At 39.5% G+C, this 20211-nt stretch overlaps 1 protein-coding gene across 1 annotated transcript in view; it reads right to left on the reverse strand.

Annotated features, from left to right (window-relative positions):
* Window positions 1–20211, reverse strand: part of LOC139475903 (afadin-like) — a 79704-nt gene that overhangs the window by 38184 nt on the left and 21309 nt on the right. Inside the window, exons 2-3 of the mRNA XM_071259120.1 lie at window positions 18145–18337; window positions 282–397 (exon numbers count right to left, since the gene is read on the reverse strand). Coding sequence (XP_071115221.1) covers window positions 282–397; window positions 18145–18337 — 309 coding nt within the window. The remainder of the gene's footprint in view (window positions 1–281; window positions 398–18144; window positions 18338–20211) is intronic.

Raw genomic sequence — 20211 nt, forward strand, 5'->3', positions numbered from 1 at the left:
TGAGACCTCATTCCACGTGTTGGGATCACTCCTACCCCAGACCTCACTGAGACCTCACTCCACGTGTTGGGATCACTCCTACCCCAGACCTCACTGAAACCTCACTCCACGTGTTGGGATCACTCCTACCCCAGACCTCACTGAGACCTCACTCCACGTGTTGGGATCACTCCTACCCCAGACCTCACTGAGACCTCACTCCACGTGTTGGGATCACTCCTAACTAGCCCCAACTTGCCTCCCCTTTGTGACTCAGCCATGTCCCCATCCATGTCACTCACCCCCTTTCTGGTGACCTCATCCACCCTCTTGAGCAGGAAGCGCCCCTCTCGGACATCCTTGCCCCAATTGAGCTGCACCCACAGGGGCTTCTCATCCTCCAGCAGCTGCCTCTCCTCTGCAACACAAACAGCGATGTCAGACAAGGAACAATCATCAACATAATGATCAATATCAACATCTATTGTCACAACAAACATACATGGTGCAATGAGATCCTCCTATCAGTCAGCTGAATCGACCAATGGCCTTGTCAGATACACATACATCCATGTTTTTATTCTGCCGCTGTGGCCTAGCAAGGATGATGGCACTGAACCAAAAATATTTAAGTTCCTGACAAGCACATTCCTTCTCTTCATTCCATTTCTTCAGCAATAGTAACGAACAGTGACATCATGGATCATGGATCCAAGCCATCACCAGGTAGTCTGTCTCATTCCCTGAACAATCATTTTCTATTCAACCCAGCGCTCTGTAATGCAAAAGCCCGAAATGAAGCCAATCTAGATTTCCAGCTTCTGAATCTCCCATCTCACTGGGGCTCCTTTTCAAGTTAAATGGAGTTATTTGATTCTATCAAAAATATATTTTTTCAGAGCTTAAGCGATAGTCTACCATCACAGTACAATTACACACAACAAAGTGATACCTATCATAGTCAGCTCTAATGAATAAAGAGAGGTAATGGGGATCTATTGTGCAGGTAACAGGAGCCAAAATTTAAGTTAAAAGGGTATCTTCAGGTGGTTTGAATCCATGGCTTGTATATGGTGATGATTAACAGTCATGACCTGTATAAGTTACATAACCTGAGACAACTTGCCAATGCACTCGTACCTCCGCAAAGTAAACTGACATTTTCATGATATCCTAATTTTTCATTTGTATCAAGTTTGCTGTGTAATTTATTTTTTACCCAACACTTCTCATTGGGTAACAAATAAGAAAAATGCATACAAGTTCTGAAATTTGGCTGGCCTTGAGTATGGCCATAAACACTACAACAGTCACCGTATTTCAGCCCATGTCCTCCACTATATACATCAGCAGACCGCAGAGCTCCAGATAAGCTGCGTATCTGCATGAAATATGCATCAGAAATGCAGAAATACTCAGTAAAATATAATCCAAGCGTATCAAATACGCAACGAACATTACAGATACGCTACAAAAATAAAACTTGTGCATATCATCAAAATATTGTGAAGTAACCCTGCGTATTCGATTAGCAAATCAGCAACTTATTTGAATTATAAACGGGCATTCCGTCAACCTTGCCAAACTCCACGATGACAGTTACATCATGATCATTTGCCATCACACTTTCTTGTGGAAGTATCGTGGTATTTTTGAGTCCTATAAAGCTCTCGAACCCACACGACACCAGTTTGCAGGGACTAGATGAATAGTGTTTTTAAATATTTAACTTAAATACCCACATCTGTAAAAACTAGTGGGTAACAGGAATTTGAATACGCAGATTGAATTACTGATACCCAATGATTTTAAAATGCATGGGTAAAATACCCACAACACCAAAAGCTTATCTAGAGCTCTGAGACCATTATTGTTTGATAGGCATTTCCTAGAAGTTAACGGATGGCAAGGTAGACACAATTTATGGATAAGAACTTCTTTTTTTTACTGTAAAGGTGATGTTTTCGGTATAGATCCTTATACCACTGTCAAGCGGACCAGTATTTTCAGTGGGATGGCAACACCGAAATAACTCAGACAGAAATATTTTAATGAAACAACAATAGAAAGACAGCAACTTTTGGGGCATTCCAGCAACTTACAAAACATGACAATGTGTGACGGCAAGTTCTGGGAGTGTATGTCTGTGACACTGTCTCATGTTGTGACCCTATGTCTCGCTATGCCTATTGTTTGAGGAGAGATTGTTACATCTTAGACACAACATCGGGGCTCTCATCACAGCCTGCATTCCTCCTCCTTAAATAACTCCCCACACCACCACCTCAGTGTAAGGAGACTGTCTATGTCAGACACATTTAAACCAGGATTAGTGAGAAAGATATTTTTTGTCAAAGTGTATTCTTGAGGAAAATGTTTGTGACAGAAAAGAAGTTGACTTCACCTTAAACGAGGAATGTTTCTCAGTATGTTTTTTCAAGGCAGGTATGTCAAGACAGTTACGAGAAGGAACATATACTCAGACACCTGTAATGTCTATTTCGATATGTCAATCGCTGTGGATCATAAACCAAAATTTAATAGCTTATTATGGACCTGTTGAAAACATACCTGCAGTGCCTTTTTCAACATGTACTTTCCCCAGTGAGTATCAATTACGACCATGGGCCCAAAACACACAAAATATGATAACTCCATGTGGATCAGTAGATGATAGAACAGCATTGTACTCCTCTTTAATGACCTCAAATACATAAACTGCAGCATTTCATGATTCATGAAACATAATAAAGTCAGTCATGCAGAAAATGTAAAAATGCAATATTGCTGATGCTGCTATTTGGAAAATCAATATATGACAAAGAAGGGAAACATTCCAATCCTTTCAATCTCTCTACATTCAACATGAGGCCTTCCTTAACATCAGTCATGCAATCAGGAGAGTAACTTCAGAAATGTTGCTGTACACAGTTGCGTCCCTTGGGCATGGGACACCTATGATTGTCAGGGTTCAAATCCTGGTTCTCCAACATTATATTTCTAGTTTTGTCAGCACCACGCCGATGATCACAGGATCCACCAAAGTGGTAAATATCTAAGACATGCATCAGTTGGGTTTTTCTCCCACATCAAATATACTCTTTTGAAAATTATCCACACAAAATATAAATGTAAATGTCCACAGTCGCGAAAACAAATTACTTCATTACATCCTGTCAAATAATGAAGCCATCAATATCAACTGCATATGTTTCCATGTCTATCATTTCAAACAATAAATACACCATCTTAATTAACCATTGACATTTTATGTAAAATACATGTAATATCATCAAATATGTAATATTGATTGTTTTTTTGTGTCTACAGGAATGTAAATTATGTATGTGCGTATATGTGTATATATATGAATCATAATGTTTTGTCTTTAAAAAATTCCATCTGTCCTGTAATGGAATGTTTTTGCAGTAAATCTTATCTTATCTTATCTTATCATCAAGCTGTCACACTGTGATGTAACTGCCATACTGTTCAAATCAGCGCTGAACTCAACTCACACACTACGCCAGAAGTAAGCTCAATTTCCTCTTATTTACATGCACCACCATCGACAACCTGACGTAATACGACTAAAACAAGCTACATTTGATGTTTCACTCACTCACTCAAACTTATTTCTCCGAAATAAAACCACAGTTCCCATGCCATAACAAGCTGCAAGCACCGAAACTCAAGCTTATTTCCCTTCATCCAAACACTTTCTCCCCATACGTAAGTTTACTTCCCTAAATCAAAACACTTTTTCCTTTTCCCCCATCACCAAGTATATCCAAACATCCTCTCCCCATACCCAAGTTTATTTTCCCTACATCCCAATGTTCTCTCCCCACCCCAAACTTATTTCCCTACATCCCAATGCTCTATCCCCACCCTAAACTTATTTCCCTACATCCCAATGTTCTATCCCCACCCCAAACTTATTTCCCTACATCCCAATACTCTATCCCCACCCTAAACTTATTTCCCTACATCCCAATGTTCTCTCCCCACCCCAAACTTATTTCCCTACATCCCAATGCTCTATCCCCACCCTAAACTTATTTCCCTACATCCCAATGTTCTATCCCCATCCCAAACTTATTTCCCTACATCCCAATGCTCTATCCCCACCCTAAACTTATTTCCCTACATCCCAATGTTCTATCCCCACCCCAAACTTATTTCCCTACATCCCAATGCTCTATCCCCACCCTAAACTTATTTCCCTACATCCCAATGCTCTATCCCCACCCCAAACTTATATCTCTACATCCCAATGCTCTATCCCCACCCTAAACTTATTTCCCTACATCCCAATGCTCTATCCCCACCCCAAACTTATTTCCCTACATCCCAATGCTCTATCCCCACCCCAAACTTATTTCCCTACATCCCAATGCTCTATCCCCACCCTAAACTTATTTCCCTACATCCCAATGCTCTATCCCCACCCCAAACTTATTTCCCTACATCCCAATGCTCTATCCCCACCCCAAACTTATTTCCCTACATCCCAATGCTCTATCCCCACCCCAAACTTATTTCCCTACATCCCAATGCTCTATCCCCACCCTAAACTTATTTCCCTACATCCCAATGCTCTATCCCCACCCCAAACTTATTTCCCTACATCCCAATGCTCTATCCCCACCCTAAACTTATTTCCCTACATCCCAATGCTCTATCCCCACCCTAAACTTATTTCCCTACATCCCAATGCTCTCTCCCCACCCCAAACTTATTTCCCTACATCCCAATGCTCTATCCCCACCCCAAACTTATTTCCCTACATCCCAATGCTCTATCCCCACCCCAAACTTATTTCCCTACAACCCAACACCTTCTCCCCACTCCCAAACAATTTCTCCTTTTCCCCACCCCAAGTATATTTCCCAACATCCAAACACCCTCTCGCCACTCCCAAGTATATTTCACTATATTTAAACACACAACCCTGCAACCCGCAGCCAGTCAACAACCAGGAAGATGTTACTGTCATTTTGCAAACTTGAACTGCAAGGGTGGAGTTTGTTAGAATTGATAACCGTTATTGACACAAGTGGGTGCAGTTACACTATATATCATGCACTAAGCACATACATGTTCTTGTATGTAGGAACATGCATGGAAGGCAAATTATCACTCACAGATTTAATCCCAGTTCAAAAGGTGAATATGATGTCAGCAAGCTCCAGTTGAAGTAATAAATCACAAGAAATAAACCTGTTTTACATGTGTTAGAGAGAGATACGCATACAGAGAAGTGGCCATTTGTAAGAGAAATTCAGCCGACAATTTCATAATGTGATCGTGTAATTTTTTTCAGTGAATGATTAACATGTACAAGTAAAAACAATATCAATATTTCAATGACACAAATGTTTAAATTCTACTTGAGATGAAACCTGCTGGTCCCAATCTGTTCATTCTTCGTAAAAAAGAAACATATCTTTAAAACAGAATGTTTCATATAAACAATAACGACACATATGTATTTCATTTTACCATGGATTATATATCTGCAGTAACCAAAATATTGTGACACACGTCCATTTTAACCACTGACTTTATAAATATTCAATGGCTATTAGAAAATACTTTACTTATAAAATGTAATCTCAATTATAACACATATTTTATTATCTTTTTCAACTTTACCAAGGAATCAATAAAATAGGCAAGTAGCAACATAAATGACAAGACTAACTTCTAGTCTCTGAAATGAACATATTTTACAGAAAAAAACAGTTGTTAAATTATATTTATGAAAATAGAATAAAAAGGAGTTCAGAGATTCTTCATTTTCAGTAATCTAGACTTGCCAATTATTATAGGCTTGCATGGGCTGTATTGGATATAGGTGTTTCAGGGTCTGAATGACAGACTAATAAATGACCAACAAGTCAATTCATGCGAATGTTTAGGAAGCTGTTTCCGATATATACTTCATACAGTATTCTGCCTGTTCTAAATTATCCCCATGACTTCCCATCAGTATCACCTCATCTCAACGGACTATCCGATGCTGAGCTCTTAAACTATTTTATCAACAATCTTATCACAAACCAAAGAGACAACAGCCTTAACTACAAGTGACAGATTTCAAGTCAACTGTCTTTGTGGCAGACAAGGTGTTATCTTGGCTTATCTTGGACCTGCCATGGAAGTTTGGACAGGACTGTTACACCTGCACCATGACAGACAAAACAAAGCAGCGTAAACATGACCATGTCACCTGACCATGCCCCACAGAGGTCAAGTGTCACGTGACATGCTGACCTTTAGGCTCCACATTCAGGAGATAGCATCTTCCACATACTCAAGCCAAACCTATGCATCTCAGTCAGCATGTTGTCAACACATGATTTGGAGTAGGAAGTTGATGTGTGACTTTTTGTGTGTAGCCATAACAATAACAAGTGACCTTTTTCAGCATATTTCCTGTTGCCGACATTATGCATGAAGAACATTTTTGTGCAATATTGAGTAAAAAAGTGAGTGAGTGAGTGAGTATGGTTTAACGCCGCTTTTAGCAATATTCCAGCAATATCATGGTGGGGAACGCCAGAAATGGGCTTCACACATTCTACCCATGTCAGGAATCGAACCCGGGTCTTTTGAGTGACGAGAGAATGAGGAGCAAAAGACTGCAGTGCATCATTCATAGTTTCTACCATCAGAATCAATCTCTGTATGCAAGATACAAGTAACGTGTATTTATTATGCAAAAGATCCACGTAGAAACAATATCAATATTCTACAAACTATAAACATATACAGTAAACTACTGTTATAACTGACTCAACTTTTAGGCACCACTAATTTTAGTTTGTTCTAATCGTAGTTCGTTATAGGCATATATACAGCATATATACAGCAAATGGCTGAGACAGAAAGACCATTTTGTTATATCTGTTAGTTCGTTATAAGCATGTTCGTTATAAACCTAGTTTACGGTACATGATAATAGCAATAACAATAAAAGTATCCGAACAAAATATCATATTTTATAGCCTAAGATTTTCTATAAAGACCATTTACTTGCAGTTGTATAAATGACAGCAGTTGATTTCTAAGTTACCTGTTTCATTACTTGAAAAAAAAGTAAGCTCATATTTCTGTGAGGGTAAAAGTTCTCAAAATACTTCTTTTTTGAAGAAAGAGAATTAATTAGGGCGGGCCTTACATCTGAATATTTACAAGACATGAAATATTGTCTGCCATCTACAAGAGATGTTCAATCACTGTCTTAAAGATTGGTTAAACCATTACCAGGTAATCTGAGCAAACTTTATCTGTTACTCTGAAATAGAACGGTTCATTATCTAGCCTCATATTATATGTAAGCAATGTTTACACGAGGTTGTGTGACCTGACTAAAACTCAGAGATCGCTCACTCAGGATCGCAATCATGTAAAACATGACATAACTGCCTTAGTTCCCACTGATTTCCACACACGCAACACTGACACCTTATATACGACTCTTTATTGAAGCCATTCATATAGAAAAATTGTATATCCTGCTTGGTGATCTAAATCTGTGCATACACCTGCACGAAGAAAATATATCTATGATATTTGCAGCTGTATGAGGTGGCTGAGCCGGTTGAAGAATGTTGTTTGTTGTTAGATGGCTGATGGCAGCAGTGATAGCAAAGGGGTGATGGATCTTCTGATGAAGGATTAATCAGGCGAAGGAGATCTGTGGCCTTACATCATGGTTTACTAACACTGGCATTTCTTACGTCATCAGGCAACAACAAAGTCACGCAGTGTGAAGCCTGGGAACAAGTGTTCCTGACTGTTTAACTGCTTGCTGGAGAGGTTTACTGCTGTGCATGTTAACACTAAGCACCAGAATCTGAAGCAAGATTATTTGACTGGTAAGAAGTCTAAGAGGAATGACTTTACTTATGGAAATCACACGGGCGTTGTACAGTAGGGTGGAGGGGGTGTTTCACTTCAGGTGTAATACTTTCTTTATTAATACTACCCACTTTGGAATTTCATTTTTTCAGGTGTCCCTTGGTTGCCCATTGTTCTCCTGAGTATATCCTGTGATTTCATATGGCATTAGTAGTTTAACTCTTTTTCTTTGGAAACACTCAATGACATGAAGGTATCCAAAGTGCCGTATTTGGTGTCCCTCCTGATTATCTTTAGCATGGCCCCCGAATGAACCACTTCCATTTTGTCCCCTAAATCAACCACTTACATTTTGTCCACTGAATAAATCACTTTCATTTTGTCCCTTGAATGAACCATTGCAATTTGTCCCCTAAATCAACCACTTTCATTATCCCCTGAATGAACCATTCCATTTTGTCCCTTTAATGAACCACTTTCACCATTTGTTCCCTGAATCAACCACTTTCATTTTGTTCCCTGAATCAACCGCTTTCATTTTGTTCCCTGAATCAACCACTTTCATTTTGTTCCCTGAATCAACCACTTTCATTTTGTCCCCTGAAAGAACCACTTTTGTTATGTCCCCTAAATGAACCACTTTCATTTGGCCCCTGACTGAACAGTTTCCATTTCCCTAAATGGACCTTTTTCATTTTGTCCACCTGGAAAAAAGCACTTTCATATTCATGTATTGTCAGGTCCCTCAATGAAGTACTTCCAAGTCGTTCTCTGGATGAAACACCTCCCTTCTTATTCCCCTGAACGAAACACAGAATTCAGAATAACAAGAAGAAAGAGTTTCTATTAGAGAACATATCCAAATGCCATTGATTAAATATTAATATCTCACATGAGAACATACTATTTATTGCACTTCTATTCCTTTAATGAGTCTGACATATATTGTCTTTCACACTTTTCATACAATCAGGTGTACGTGAAGCTACATTCATATTCACTCACACTTAATACATAATAACTCTACATAATAACCTAAAAAATACATTTCCAAGTGGATGAAGAAATTACTGGAAATTATTTTCCCAATATAACTACCCCAGAATAGTATAACCATTTCAGCCAATTCTCAAAATGACCAGCAAAATGTACATCCCTTCGTCTACATACAGATCTTCAGACAAATTCATTTGTCAGCAATCCAAAGCAGTCAGCTAAATACCAATTCAGAAACTGACATCTGAACTTTTCACGCATATTTCAAATTTTACAAACTTCACATAAAAGAAATTCGAGCCATGAATGTCAAGCGTGAGGATGCAAAAAAACAGACCTATAATTCTGGCATTTCCTCAATGTCACCGCAATGAATCCAGTGACCCATGCTAGGTGGAGCCCTCAATTAACAAGGTCTGGAAAATATTCTTTGAGCTCTGTTGTCAGTGTTCTGCTCAGCTGATGATGATGGTGGCTTTCATAGGGCGACTTAGCCCATGTTTACATCCCTTAGCCCAGCAATCACCTATACACATAGGCTGTGAGGAAATCTCCTACTGATGCCAGTATTTACTGAAACATTCACCCCAATTCCACTCTTGTCAGCTCTAGCACCTATTATATTTCAACTCTGAAATTAAGAGACTTGGGGTCTCCATCATGGAATTATTTAACCCTACACATAACTTTAGCGACTATAAGTAAGCGGTAGGGTGAGGCGAGCTGAAATGGAGTTTAACGTCACATCCAAAGTTTTTGCACTTATATAGCGTGTGTGTGCATGCGTGCATGCGTGCATGCGTGCAATTGACTAATGCTGATATTATAGTGCTAGCCCACTGAGACTGGTCAGCTCGGAGGTGTCAAATAGTAATCTCAGACTAAGCTTATAAACTTTCAATCAAACGACTTGTTATCAGTACAAGTGTCGCAAATCAATTTGCAGTTTGTCAAATCTCTACTTTTGCTCTCAGATTTGTATATTAATGTGTGAAATTCCTACTTCAATTCCAGCTGCTAGCCAGTGCACTGCCCGTTTTCCACCAGCCTTCCATACACAGAAGTGTGCAACAGCCAGTTCATCAATCAAGAACACAGGATGAAATTTTAATTTTTAATTTATAACATTACTTTTAAATGCTTGTGTAGAACAGAACACTTGTTTGATGGTAAAAAATGAAGCCAGATGACGTAATCCCTGTAATTACAGTAAGCCCTTGATGTATTTCATAGCAGTGAAACCATACCGCAACAAAGTATCCTATACAATACGAGGCCCACAATACATCAATTTACAACCCCTGTATTGCAATACATACAATATTTACATTACATAAGTAACATTGGTTTATAGCCATCATATGGCTGAAATTTTGCTGAGTGCGGCGTTATACAACAACCAACCAACATGTTAATAATAACAGAAACTGTTCAACAACCAGCTTAAAGCAGATTATCTAGTATTTTCTGGTTGGCATTATTAGCATAACAGTCACAGTGCCCTCTAGCCTATGTTTCTGCATTACAATATCCCATCTTTGATCTCTGAAATTCAAAAACAAATGATTCAAAGAGAAATATCAACCTATGAAATAAAAGTACTCTGTTTGGGATACAAAGCATATCGCCCCTAAAGTATTGGGATACGAATTGAATAGTACAATAGTATTGGGATATTTATCCACTGTATCAGGGGACCTCTAGTATTCACCCATATGGCAAAGTGAGGAACTAAAAATGAACATTTAAATTTAGCAACCATGAGGAGAATGAAGCCCTAGTCTCTGGCTTGACAAGTGACAACTTTACAATTAGACCATCCCACTGCCAAATATGCCAAAACACAACATACAAAGGCCATACAAAACTTTTAAACATATATTCAATCCCTAAATCAACCCACTCAACTGTCAGTCTCAACTTCAGAAATGACTTCCGTCAACAAGTGTCAGTCAAAACTTCTGAAATGATGTCAATCAATCCTCTCCCAAACCACTGTCAGCCTCAACTTCAGAAATGATGTCAGTCAACAAGTGTCAGTCGAAACTTCAATAATGACGTCAGTCAACCCTCTCAACAACTGTCACTGTCAACTTCAGAAATGATGTCAATCAACCCTTTCCCAAAAATCTCAGACTAAGCTTATAAACTTTCGATCAAACGACTTGTTATCAGTACAAGTGTCGCAAATCAATTTGCAGTTTGTCAAATCTCTACTTTTGCTCTCAGATTTGTATATTAATGTGTGAAATTCCTACTTCAATTCCAGCTGCTAGCCAGTGCACTGCCCGTTTTCCACCAGCCTTCCATACACAGAAGTGTGCAACAGCCAGTTCATCAATCAAGAACACAGGATGAAATTTTAATTTTTAATTTATAACATTACTTTTAAATGCTTGTGTAGAACAGAACACTTGTTTGATGGTAAAAAATGAAGCCAGATGACGTAATCACTGTAATTACAGTAAGCCCTTGATGTATTTCATAGCAGTGAAACCATACCGCAACAAAGTATCCTATACAATACGAGGCCCACAATACATCAATTTACAACCCCTGTATTGCAATACATACAATATTTACATTACATAAGTAACATTGGTTTATAGCCATCATATGGCTGAAATTTTGCTGAGTGCGGCGTTATACAACAACCAACCAACATGTTAATAATAACAGAAAGTGTTCAACAACCAGCTTAAAGCAGATTTTCTAGTATTTTCTGGTTGGCATTATTAGCATAACAGTCACAGTGCCCTCTAGCCTATGTTTCTGCATTACAATATCCCATCTTTGATCTCTGAAATTCAAAAACAAATGATTCAAAGAGAAATATCAACCTATGAAATAAAAGTACTCTGTTTGGGATACAAAGCATATCGCCCCTAAAGTATTGGGATACGAATTGAATAGTACAGATAGTATTGGGATATTTATCCACTGTATCAGGGGACCTCTAGTATTCACCCATATGGCAAAGTGAGGAACTAAAAATGAACATTTAAATTTAGCAACCATGAGGAGAATGAAGCCCTAGTCTCTGGCTTGACAAGTGACAACTTTACAATTAGACCATCCCACTGCCAAATATGCCAAAACACAACATACAAAGGCCATACAAAACTTTTAAACATATATTCAATCCCTAAATCAACCCACTCAACTGTCAGTCTCAACTTCAGAAATGACTTCCGTCAACAAGTGTCAATCAAAACTTCTGAAATGATGTCAATCAATCCTCTCACAAACCACTGTCAGCCTCAACTTCAGAAATGATGTCAGTCAACAAGTGTCATTCGAAACTTCAAAAATGACGTCAGTCAACCCTCTCAACAACTGTCACTGTCAACTTCAGAAATGATGTCAATCAACCCTTTCCCAAAAAACTGCCTAAACCTCTGAAATGACGTCGGTCAACTATCTCAGTCTCAACTTATCACATCAATTCTTTAATCATCCCAAAGATACAGGGTCTTAAACCAGCAAGTGTTGCAGGTAAGTTAATCAGGAAGAACTAGGAGGCTACCAGGTGAGGGGGGCTGGTCATGCCGGTCTGCCCCCCAGGTAATCATCAGCTGGAAGGAATCACAGTGTAGGAAGGAAAAGCTCAACAGGAAGCTGGAAGTTTACATAGGTTAATCTGCCATCACTGCATGTCTGTCACCCACCTATATACACTGTTGGTGTGGGTTATGAAGAAGCTAGGTGGCTGCAACAGCTATTTGTTTTTTGCTAATCTCTTAGGGACCTCTGAGCATATATTTAAAAAACAATCACCTCTCAGCTCCATCACTCTATACACAAGGACTGTATGTAAATCTATACTAAATAAACAACAGTTAGGATATTTTGGGCATATGTTTTTGTAGTGAAGTCTGAGCACACAATTTCATAAAAAGTATCCCCCAAAATATTCATGATCCCTTGTTCAGTATAGTTTATTGCATTCATGGCAACTAAGGAGAATTTTGCTTTACACAAATGTTTTGTTTGTTTGTTTGTTTGTTTGTTGTTTAATGCTGCACTCAGCAATATTCCAGTAATCCAGCTATATGACGGCTGTCTGTAAATAATCAAGTCTGGACCAGACAATCCAGTGATTGACATCATGAGCATCAATCCACGCAGTTGACATACAATGACATGCATCAACCAAGTCAACGAGCCTGACCACACGATCCCATTTGTCGCCTCTTACTTCAAGCATAGTCGCCTTTAACAGCAAGAATGGGTAGCTGAAGACCTATTCTACCCCGGATCTCACACAAATGTCAACTCTATAATAACGACTATTGATGTTTAAGAGGTAAGTAGGAAGTGTTTCATCCCTTCTAAAAAATACTGCAGCCTGTTCAAAGCAGGGGATATCTAGATTGGCCTCCACAAATAACAACATTGGAAATCAATCCCTTTTTTCATTGACCAGCAAATGAATTGTATTTGGTACATCAGTATGTTTTACCAGTTGTTGCCCCCTGGGGTTTCCAGGTCAGAATAGGTTTTCATTAACCAATGCTTCTTGCAAGAGCTGAACAAACCAAGGATTGGTTGGTTACAATGTGTGACCTGGCTGTGTGTGATCGTACCCTAACAGCATGCTCCATGCTATCAGCCACTATTTTTTATTGGTTTGTTCCAGCTATATGACGGTGGTCTGTAAATAATCAGGTCTGAACCAGACAATCCAGTGATTGTTATCATGAGCATTGATCCACACAATTGGGATCGATGACATGCATCAACCAAGTTAGCGAGTGTGACCACCCGATTCCGTTAGTCGCTCTTACGACAAGCAAAGTCGCCTTTTACGGTAAGCATGGATTGCTGAAGACCTATTCTAGCCCGGATCTTCAAGGGTCCTATCAGCCACTGACCCTGGATGTGTTGATGTTGCTGAGTACACAAACACAACCAAATCACACTATGTGGAATGTACCTATGTGTTTTGTACTTGTGCATATATTTGGTTTTTGTTTGTTTAACGCAGCACTCAGCAATTTTTCAGCAATATGACGCAGTCTGTAAATAATTGTGCCTGAACTAGACAATCCAGTGATTAATATCATGAGCATCTTGCAAAAAAACAAATTGGGATACAATGACATGCATCAACCAAATCAATGAGTCTGACAACCAAATCCCGTTAGTTGCCTCTTACATAGTTTGTAGAATACTGTTTCTTCATGGAATGTTGTGCAATAAATATCTTATCTTACCTATTTGTTAAAATAAAAAAAGAATAATTTCTATCCAAGAAATATTTTGACATGAAATTCGAAGTTATTCAAATTGAAACAACCACCTTCATATTCATTTAATCCAACCTCCATCACCTGTTGAAGTTATAAACGAACACCCTGGGGAGGACTGTATTCACACCCAAAGGTTACCTCCAGTTCATGAGATGCACATGGTATAACAAATAAGCATTGGTCTATTTACAGCTAATGTCAAAGCTCGTGCAAGTGTTTAGATTAATCGGATGTACAACTTGACGTTCCCTCTGCAATTCCACATGGGAGTCTTCTGTCTGTAGATAGGGTTGTCAAAACACACCCAGGTCTTCCTGAACTGCGAGGAGGTCAACCGAGGACCTCAAAACAATCCCTGGGTCGCCAGGACGTGTCAAGTGTCATATCTGTCCATCAATCACACTGCCAGCAGGACTGTCTACACACTGTGATGTGTATGTAGGGTATAGAACATAGATAAGGAAGGTTAGTATTACAGATTCAAACCATTAGGTATTGTTTTGCTGTCCACAGAAATGAAATTCTTTTCATAAAAATAAAATAACATTTGAAATTGCCAGGCACGAGTATGAAAATGTTGACATAGAAATGAAATGTTTCAAAATCAACATAAAGAGTGTGTCATTATCCTACAGATGACTTTCCACAATGTTCCAGGGTTGAGTGAGCTTGTGAGTTGGGTTTAACGATGATCTGAACAGTATTCCAGTTTTGGACACAGCATGTCTGCTTAATGTGGGAAGAAAACCTGAAATGATGCAGGTTTAAGACATTTACCACTGAAAGCCATGAGCTCAGGTATGGTGCTGACAAACCTAGAAATATATTCAGGGTGAGCCAGGATTCGAACCCACAATCACAGGTTTCTAGTGTGCCCAAGGGTTGCAACTCTGCACACCTAATCACGGCACCTTAGACGACTGGGCCACTCGTGCCCCCCTCCCCTTAAGTGTTAGAAAAGTGAATAGAAAACCAGAATGTGAAATAGATAATATTACCACCTCCTACACCTAATTGTAGCAAAACTACTTGTTTGTGAGCAAGATGAATGGTGATATGATATGGCAAATGTTTGACAAACCAGCACCAGTTTCATCACAGACCCAGAACCAAACCGCTACAATTGCTCAAGTGCCAAACACTGGAGTTTGTTTTCTCAATCAGTAGATGAAAATAGCTGTGTGTCTGTGCCTCAACATGTTCAAAGCAGACCCGTTCACTATTTGATATATACCTACAGGCATCTGTGCTATCAGAATGGGTGTACCTACCACACTCCTGGCAGAAACTGGGGATTTATAGGGCAGGGTGAAGGGGGCTTGGGTGTGGGGAGGTTGGTCACAATGTTGGGAGGTTGGTTGTGGTGTGGGGAGGCTGGTTGTGAAGTAGGGAGGCTGGTTGTGAAGTAGGGAGGCTGGTTGTGAAGTAGGGAGGCTGGTTGTGAAGTAGGGAGGCTGGTTGTGGTGTGTGGACGCTGGTTGTGGTGTGTGGACGCTGGTTGTGGAGTGAGAGGGGGGGTTGAATGGGGGAGGCTGGTTGAATGTGGGAGGCTGGTTGTGATGTAGGGAGGCTGGTTGTGGTGTGGGGAGGCTGGTTGTGGTGTGGGGAGGCTGGTTGTGATGTGTAGAGGCTGGTTGTGATGTTGAAAGGCTGGTTGTGTTGTTGAAAGGCTGGTTGTGTTGTTGAAAGGCTGGTTGTGTTGTTGAAAGGCTGGTTGTGTTGTGGGAAGGCTGAATGTGGGAGGCTTGTAGTGTTGTGGGGAGGCTGGTTGTGATGTAGGGAGGCTGGTTGTGTTGTTGAAAGGCTTGTAGTGTTGTGGGGAGGCTGGGAGGGAAGAGTTCAGTCCTCTGCTAGGTCACAGTTGAGAGGATGCTTAACAGAATCTCACTAACCATACCTAGCAACCAGTGTGCTGTGCATGCCTATCCTTACCTCACAAAACTTTTACAACATACTTTTATTGTTTACAGATGCTAATGCAATCAGTTTGTCAAAACCTGCTGACCTTTACAGACTAGTGAAAATAAAACTTAGTTTCTAACTCTGACATCTCATACATACATTTCAAATATACTTCTTCAAGACTCAGCATGTTCTGAAACAGTTACACAGTTATTCACAACCAAATGTTTCTGTCCTGATCCATCCAATACGAAAGAGCCATTTCAATTCATCATCCAGCCACTTAGATAAGAGCAGAAACCACACAGCTATTTAGTCTCTCTGCAAATACACTGGTCAGTAAACGTACAAGTCTTTTCATGTAGATCCCGCCACTTTGCCCGATAAGAACGTCAATATCAGTGTTTCCTGTACAGCACAAAGAAACCTAATGGGAAAAACACTTGTCCATTTCACAGTTCATGTTGCACATATCATGTCCTGCAGTTAATGAGAGATACATCATTGGTCAGCTTCAGAGATAACACCCACAAAGAATCAGGCACTGGACAGTGATCAATTGAAAAACGAGCCGCTTCCTGACAAACAATGGTCCTCTCTGCCAAAGAAAGGTCGTTATTTTGATGTAGTGTAGATGGGTACCTTCTGAGCCATATAAGTACAAGGAATAAACACAGGTATTGAGTATAAACAACACTGGTGAAAGATGTAGTCGTATCGCTTGTTTATCTTGATCTCCAGGTTGGGTGGTGATAAAGAGATCTAAAGTAGTCGTGTCCAAAGCAAGCAGGGCTCTAGGTGTAAGCTGCCGGGAGCTGGTATTCCTGGAGAAGTCGTATAATTCTGACACCCTTACATAAATCAGAGCTCTATTATCCCCACTCGTAAAACAAATGTTAACAAACCATTGTAAAATTTACTGTAACCATGACCAAGCTCTCTTGAATATAAAGTAACCATAAACAATGGATCTAATTAAATGGTATGAATCAAAAATTGACTAAATAGTTAAAAATTCCAATCACATAACAGTGGTGTGCATGGTGATAAAGCCTCTGAGTAAGTAAGTGAGTGAGTGAGTGAGTGGGTGGGTGCGTGCGTGAGTGAGTGAGTGAGTGAGGGTTTACGCCACTTTTAGCAATATTCCAGCTATGTCACAGCCGGGGACACCGCAAATGGGATTTGCACATTGTACCCATGTTGGGAATCGAAACTGGGTCTTCAGCATGACGAGCAAACGCATTAACCACTAGGCTACCGACCGCCGCCCCTCTGTATAAGTGAAGATCATCCCTTCGTAATATCAAAGTGATTTCAAAGGTGAGAATAGAACAGAAAAGCAGCATCAAAAACAAGGGAGGGAGGAAGCACTTTAATTGAAACAAAAGTGGTAAGGGAGGGACCCTCTTTATTTTTCCCACTGAGAAAACCAACAAACACAACTGGACTCTCCCTGAACTCGGCTCTTTATTACAATGCCAGTTGCCAAGCATGGACAACAAAAACTGCTTCATGTGATGCAGAAAAAGATAAATATTTTCTGTGACTGGCAATAGCCTATAAATGTCTGATTTACAGGATTTACAGTTCAGCGCCAATGCCCAAGAAACATTTCCTTCCAGCCAACTAAGATTTGAAAAAAACATCAAGCAAAGTAAATCTACAGTATATTCTTTTTGAAGAGTATGACAGATTTCGACTTGCTTTTTTTTGATCACATCATTGCATATATTAAGAAGAAACACCTGTATCTTACAAACTGCTGAACGCAAAATACATCTTATCAAGATTACTTCTACTTGAATGACTTCAGGTTATTTGACAGACGTCCAAGAAAAGCTAAGCACCGACATAACAACCTTGCATAACTCCAGCATGTGTGGCAAAGAGGAATTGTACCAATCCTCATGTGTAATGAAACTTCCGGAAGCACTGCCAATGCCAAATCTACGTAAGGCTCATATGAATATCATGACATTAATACAGGATCAAATTTAGTGATTGAATTATTTTTTATGTAATAGAGCGATGATAATCTTTTTTCCCCTCCTGCCCTCAGGGATAAAAAATCTGAAACACAAATAAATGAACTGATTTGGCCTTATGTGGAAGACCACTATCGGAAAATGCCTTCCAAGGTACATACCTCCATTAACGTGAACTTCATAGAGAGCATATCTACACTGCTGCAGCATTCTCATGTCAGGCCGGAACTTCTCAATGAGGACATCGATGACCTCCATGGTGGTGGCATCACTTGCCACGCGGATGCACTTCGTGATGACGTTGGCGCCACCGCCTTGGAAAAAGAAACGGACGACTCCATGGAACTGGTTATTCTGAAAAAATATAATTACGATTTACAATTCTGAAATGTTAACATCATCAGGATACAGTGCTGCAATCTACCTAGCATTTTATCATTCAATGTGATGTAGATTGCCATAACTGTACTTCAGTTAACACACAATACAACTGGTATGAGAAGATATTGTACATGAACAGTCAGGTAGTCGATACGACTTGAACAAATGATCTACTTTGTATGTTTTTAACAACTAGTTTAGGTCTTAATGAATTGATTACCAGATTCACACGTTTAAATTGCCAAAGCTGCAATGATATATTTCAACAAAAAAATTCAAGGCATCTGTAAAGATTAACTCACAATGTGAGTCACAAGGAGCATCAATGTTTGGTTGGCCTACCCACACTACCGGATGGTGTATTATTTGTAAAGAACAAAGGAGTCACTTATGACAAGTTATTAGATTTGTCTGAAGTTACCTGGGGACAAAAACATGGAGGCAGGGGTGTTTGGTAGAGAGGAGCATGAGACAAAAATCAAATATTTAAAGTATTATGGCCTCAGCAGATAATGATAGTTTACATTCGTCTGAAAGATTATCTTTATCTCAGCAGTGAGTTATAACGAGTATATTTCTTATAGCCTGTTGTGTTGTAGCTATTTGGCTGCATTCTTCAACTGCCCTCTTACGTCTCATGAAACATCCTACCTGGTAAAATGTTGGATTTATCTACCGCTTTAGTTATTTCCCTGACTGAATGGCACCAAGCCAGTATTCCAAGTATTAAACTTCACTTAAATCATAAGAAAACAGGTCTGGAAAATACAGCTCATGCTAACATGATATGTGATGTTATTCAACCTTCTCACATGTCTCGAGTATTAGACAAAAAGACAAAGTTTTAAGAGATTACAAGGTGAGATTCCCTGCTCTAAACAAATTTTCAAAATTTTCACAGTGGCCATTTTGAAAATCAGATTCGAACCTCTTGAGAAAATTCAGGTGCAATGACTGGTTGGAACGAGCATATGAAGTCTCAGCCAAGAGCTCATTTTGAGAGAAAAAAGCAAAGGTCAAACGCAGTTAAAAATCTACAATGATGCAAAAAAACTGAACATATGTGTTGAGCTCCATCACTAGCTACACCTATACCAAATCTCATCTGCATAACTATAGATGCTGTGGCGGCCATATTGAAACATGAATCAAACACCTTGAGCACATACAGGTGTAATCATTGGTGGGAACAAGCATGTGAAGTTTCAGCGTCATTGGTCCAGTGGGGGCGGTCTGGTAGCCTGGTGGTTAAAGCGTTCGCTCGTCATGACGAAGACCCAACATGTGTACAATGTGTGAAGCCCATTTCTTGTGTCCCCCGATGTGATATTGCTGGAATATTGCTAAAAGCAGCATAAAACCAAACTCACTCACTCATTGGTCCAGTGGTTTCTGAGGAGATGAAAGACTGTACCATGCCATGAGATACGTTCACTTTCAGTCCGGTGAGCCAAAAAGGAATTTCTGACATTTCTTGTGTTCTTCACAGGGATATTTATGTTCATCAAGCTGGTTCTATTGGTCTTGCAGTTTAACAAACTGGGCGCATATTTCTTTTTTGTCAACAATTCAGGTATAAAATTGGTGAAGTACATTGAAACATCTGCAGATCCACAAACCAAATGAAATATTAAGAGTAGTGCCTCAATGTCTGAGTCAATGTTATGTCTTTTCATGGAGCTGACATGGTGAGGAAAGAATTAACAGTTATTCATTGATTAACATGGGACTTAAAATCATGAAATCTTCAAAACAATCAACTTACACAAAAAAACTAAAATATGTACATCACATAGTTCAAGAAAATATTTATCCAACTTCCATGAACAACCCACATTCAAAATGTT

Source organism: Haliotis cracherodii, unplaced genomic scaffold (genome assembly GCF_022045235.1).
Source record: "Haliotis cracherodii isolate W230 unplaced genomic scaffold, xgHalCrac1.p SCAF_3, whole genome shotgun sequence".
Classification (NCBI taxonomy): domain Eukaryota; kingdom Metazoa; phylum Mollusca; class Gastropoda; order Lepetellida; family Haliotidae; genus Haliotis; species Haliotis cracherodii.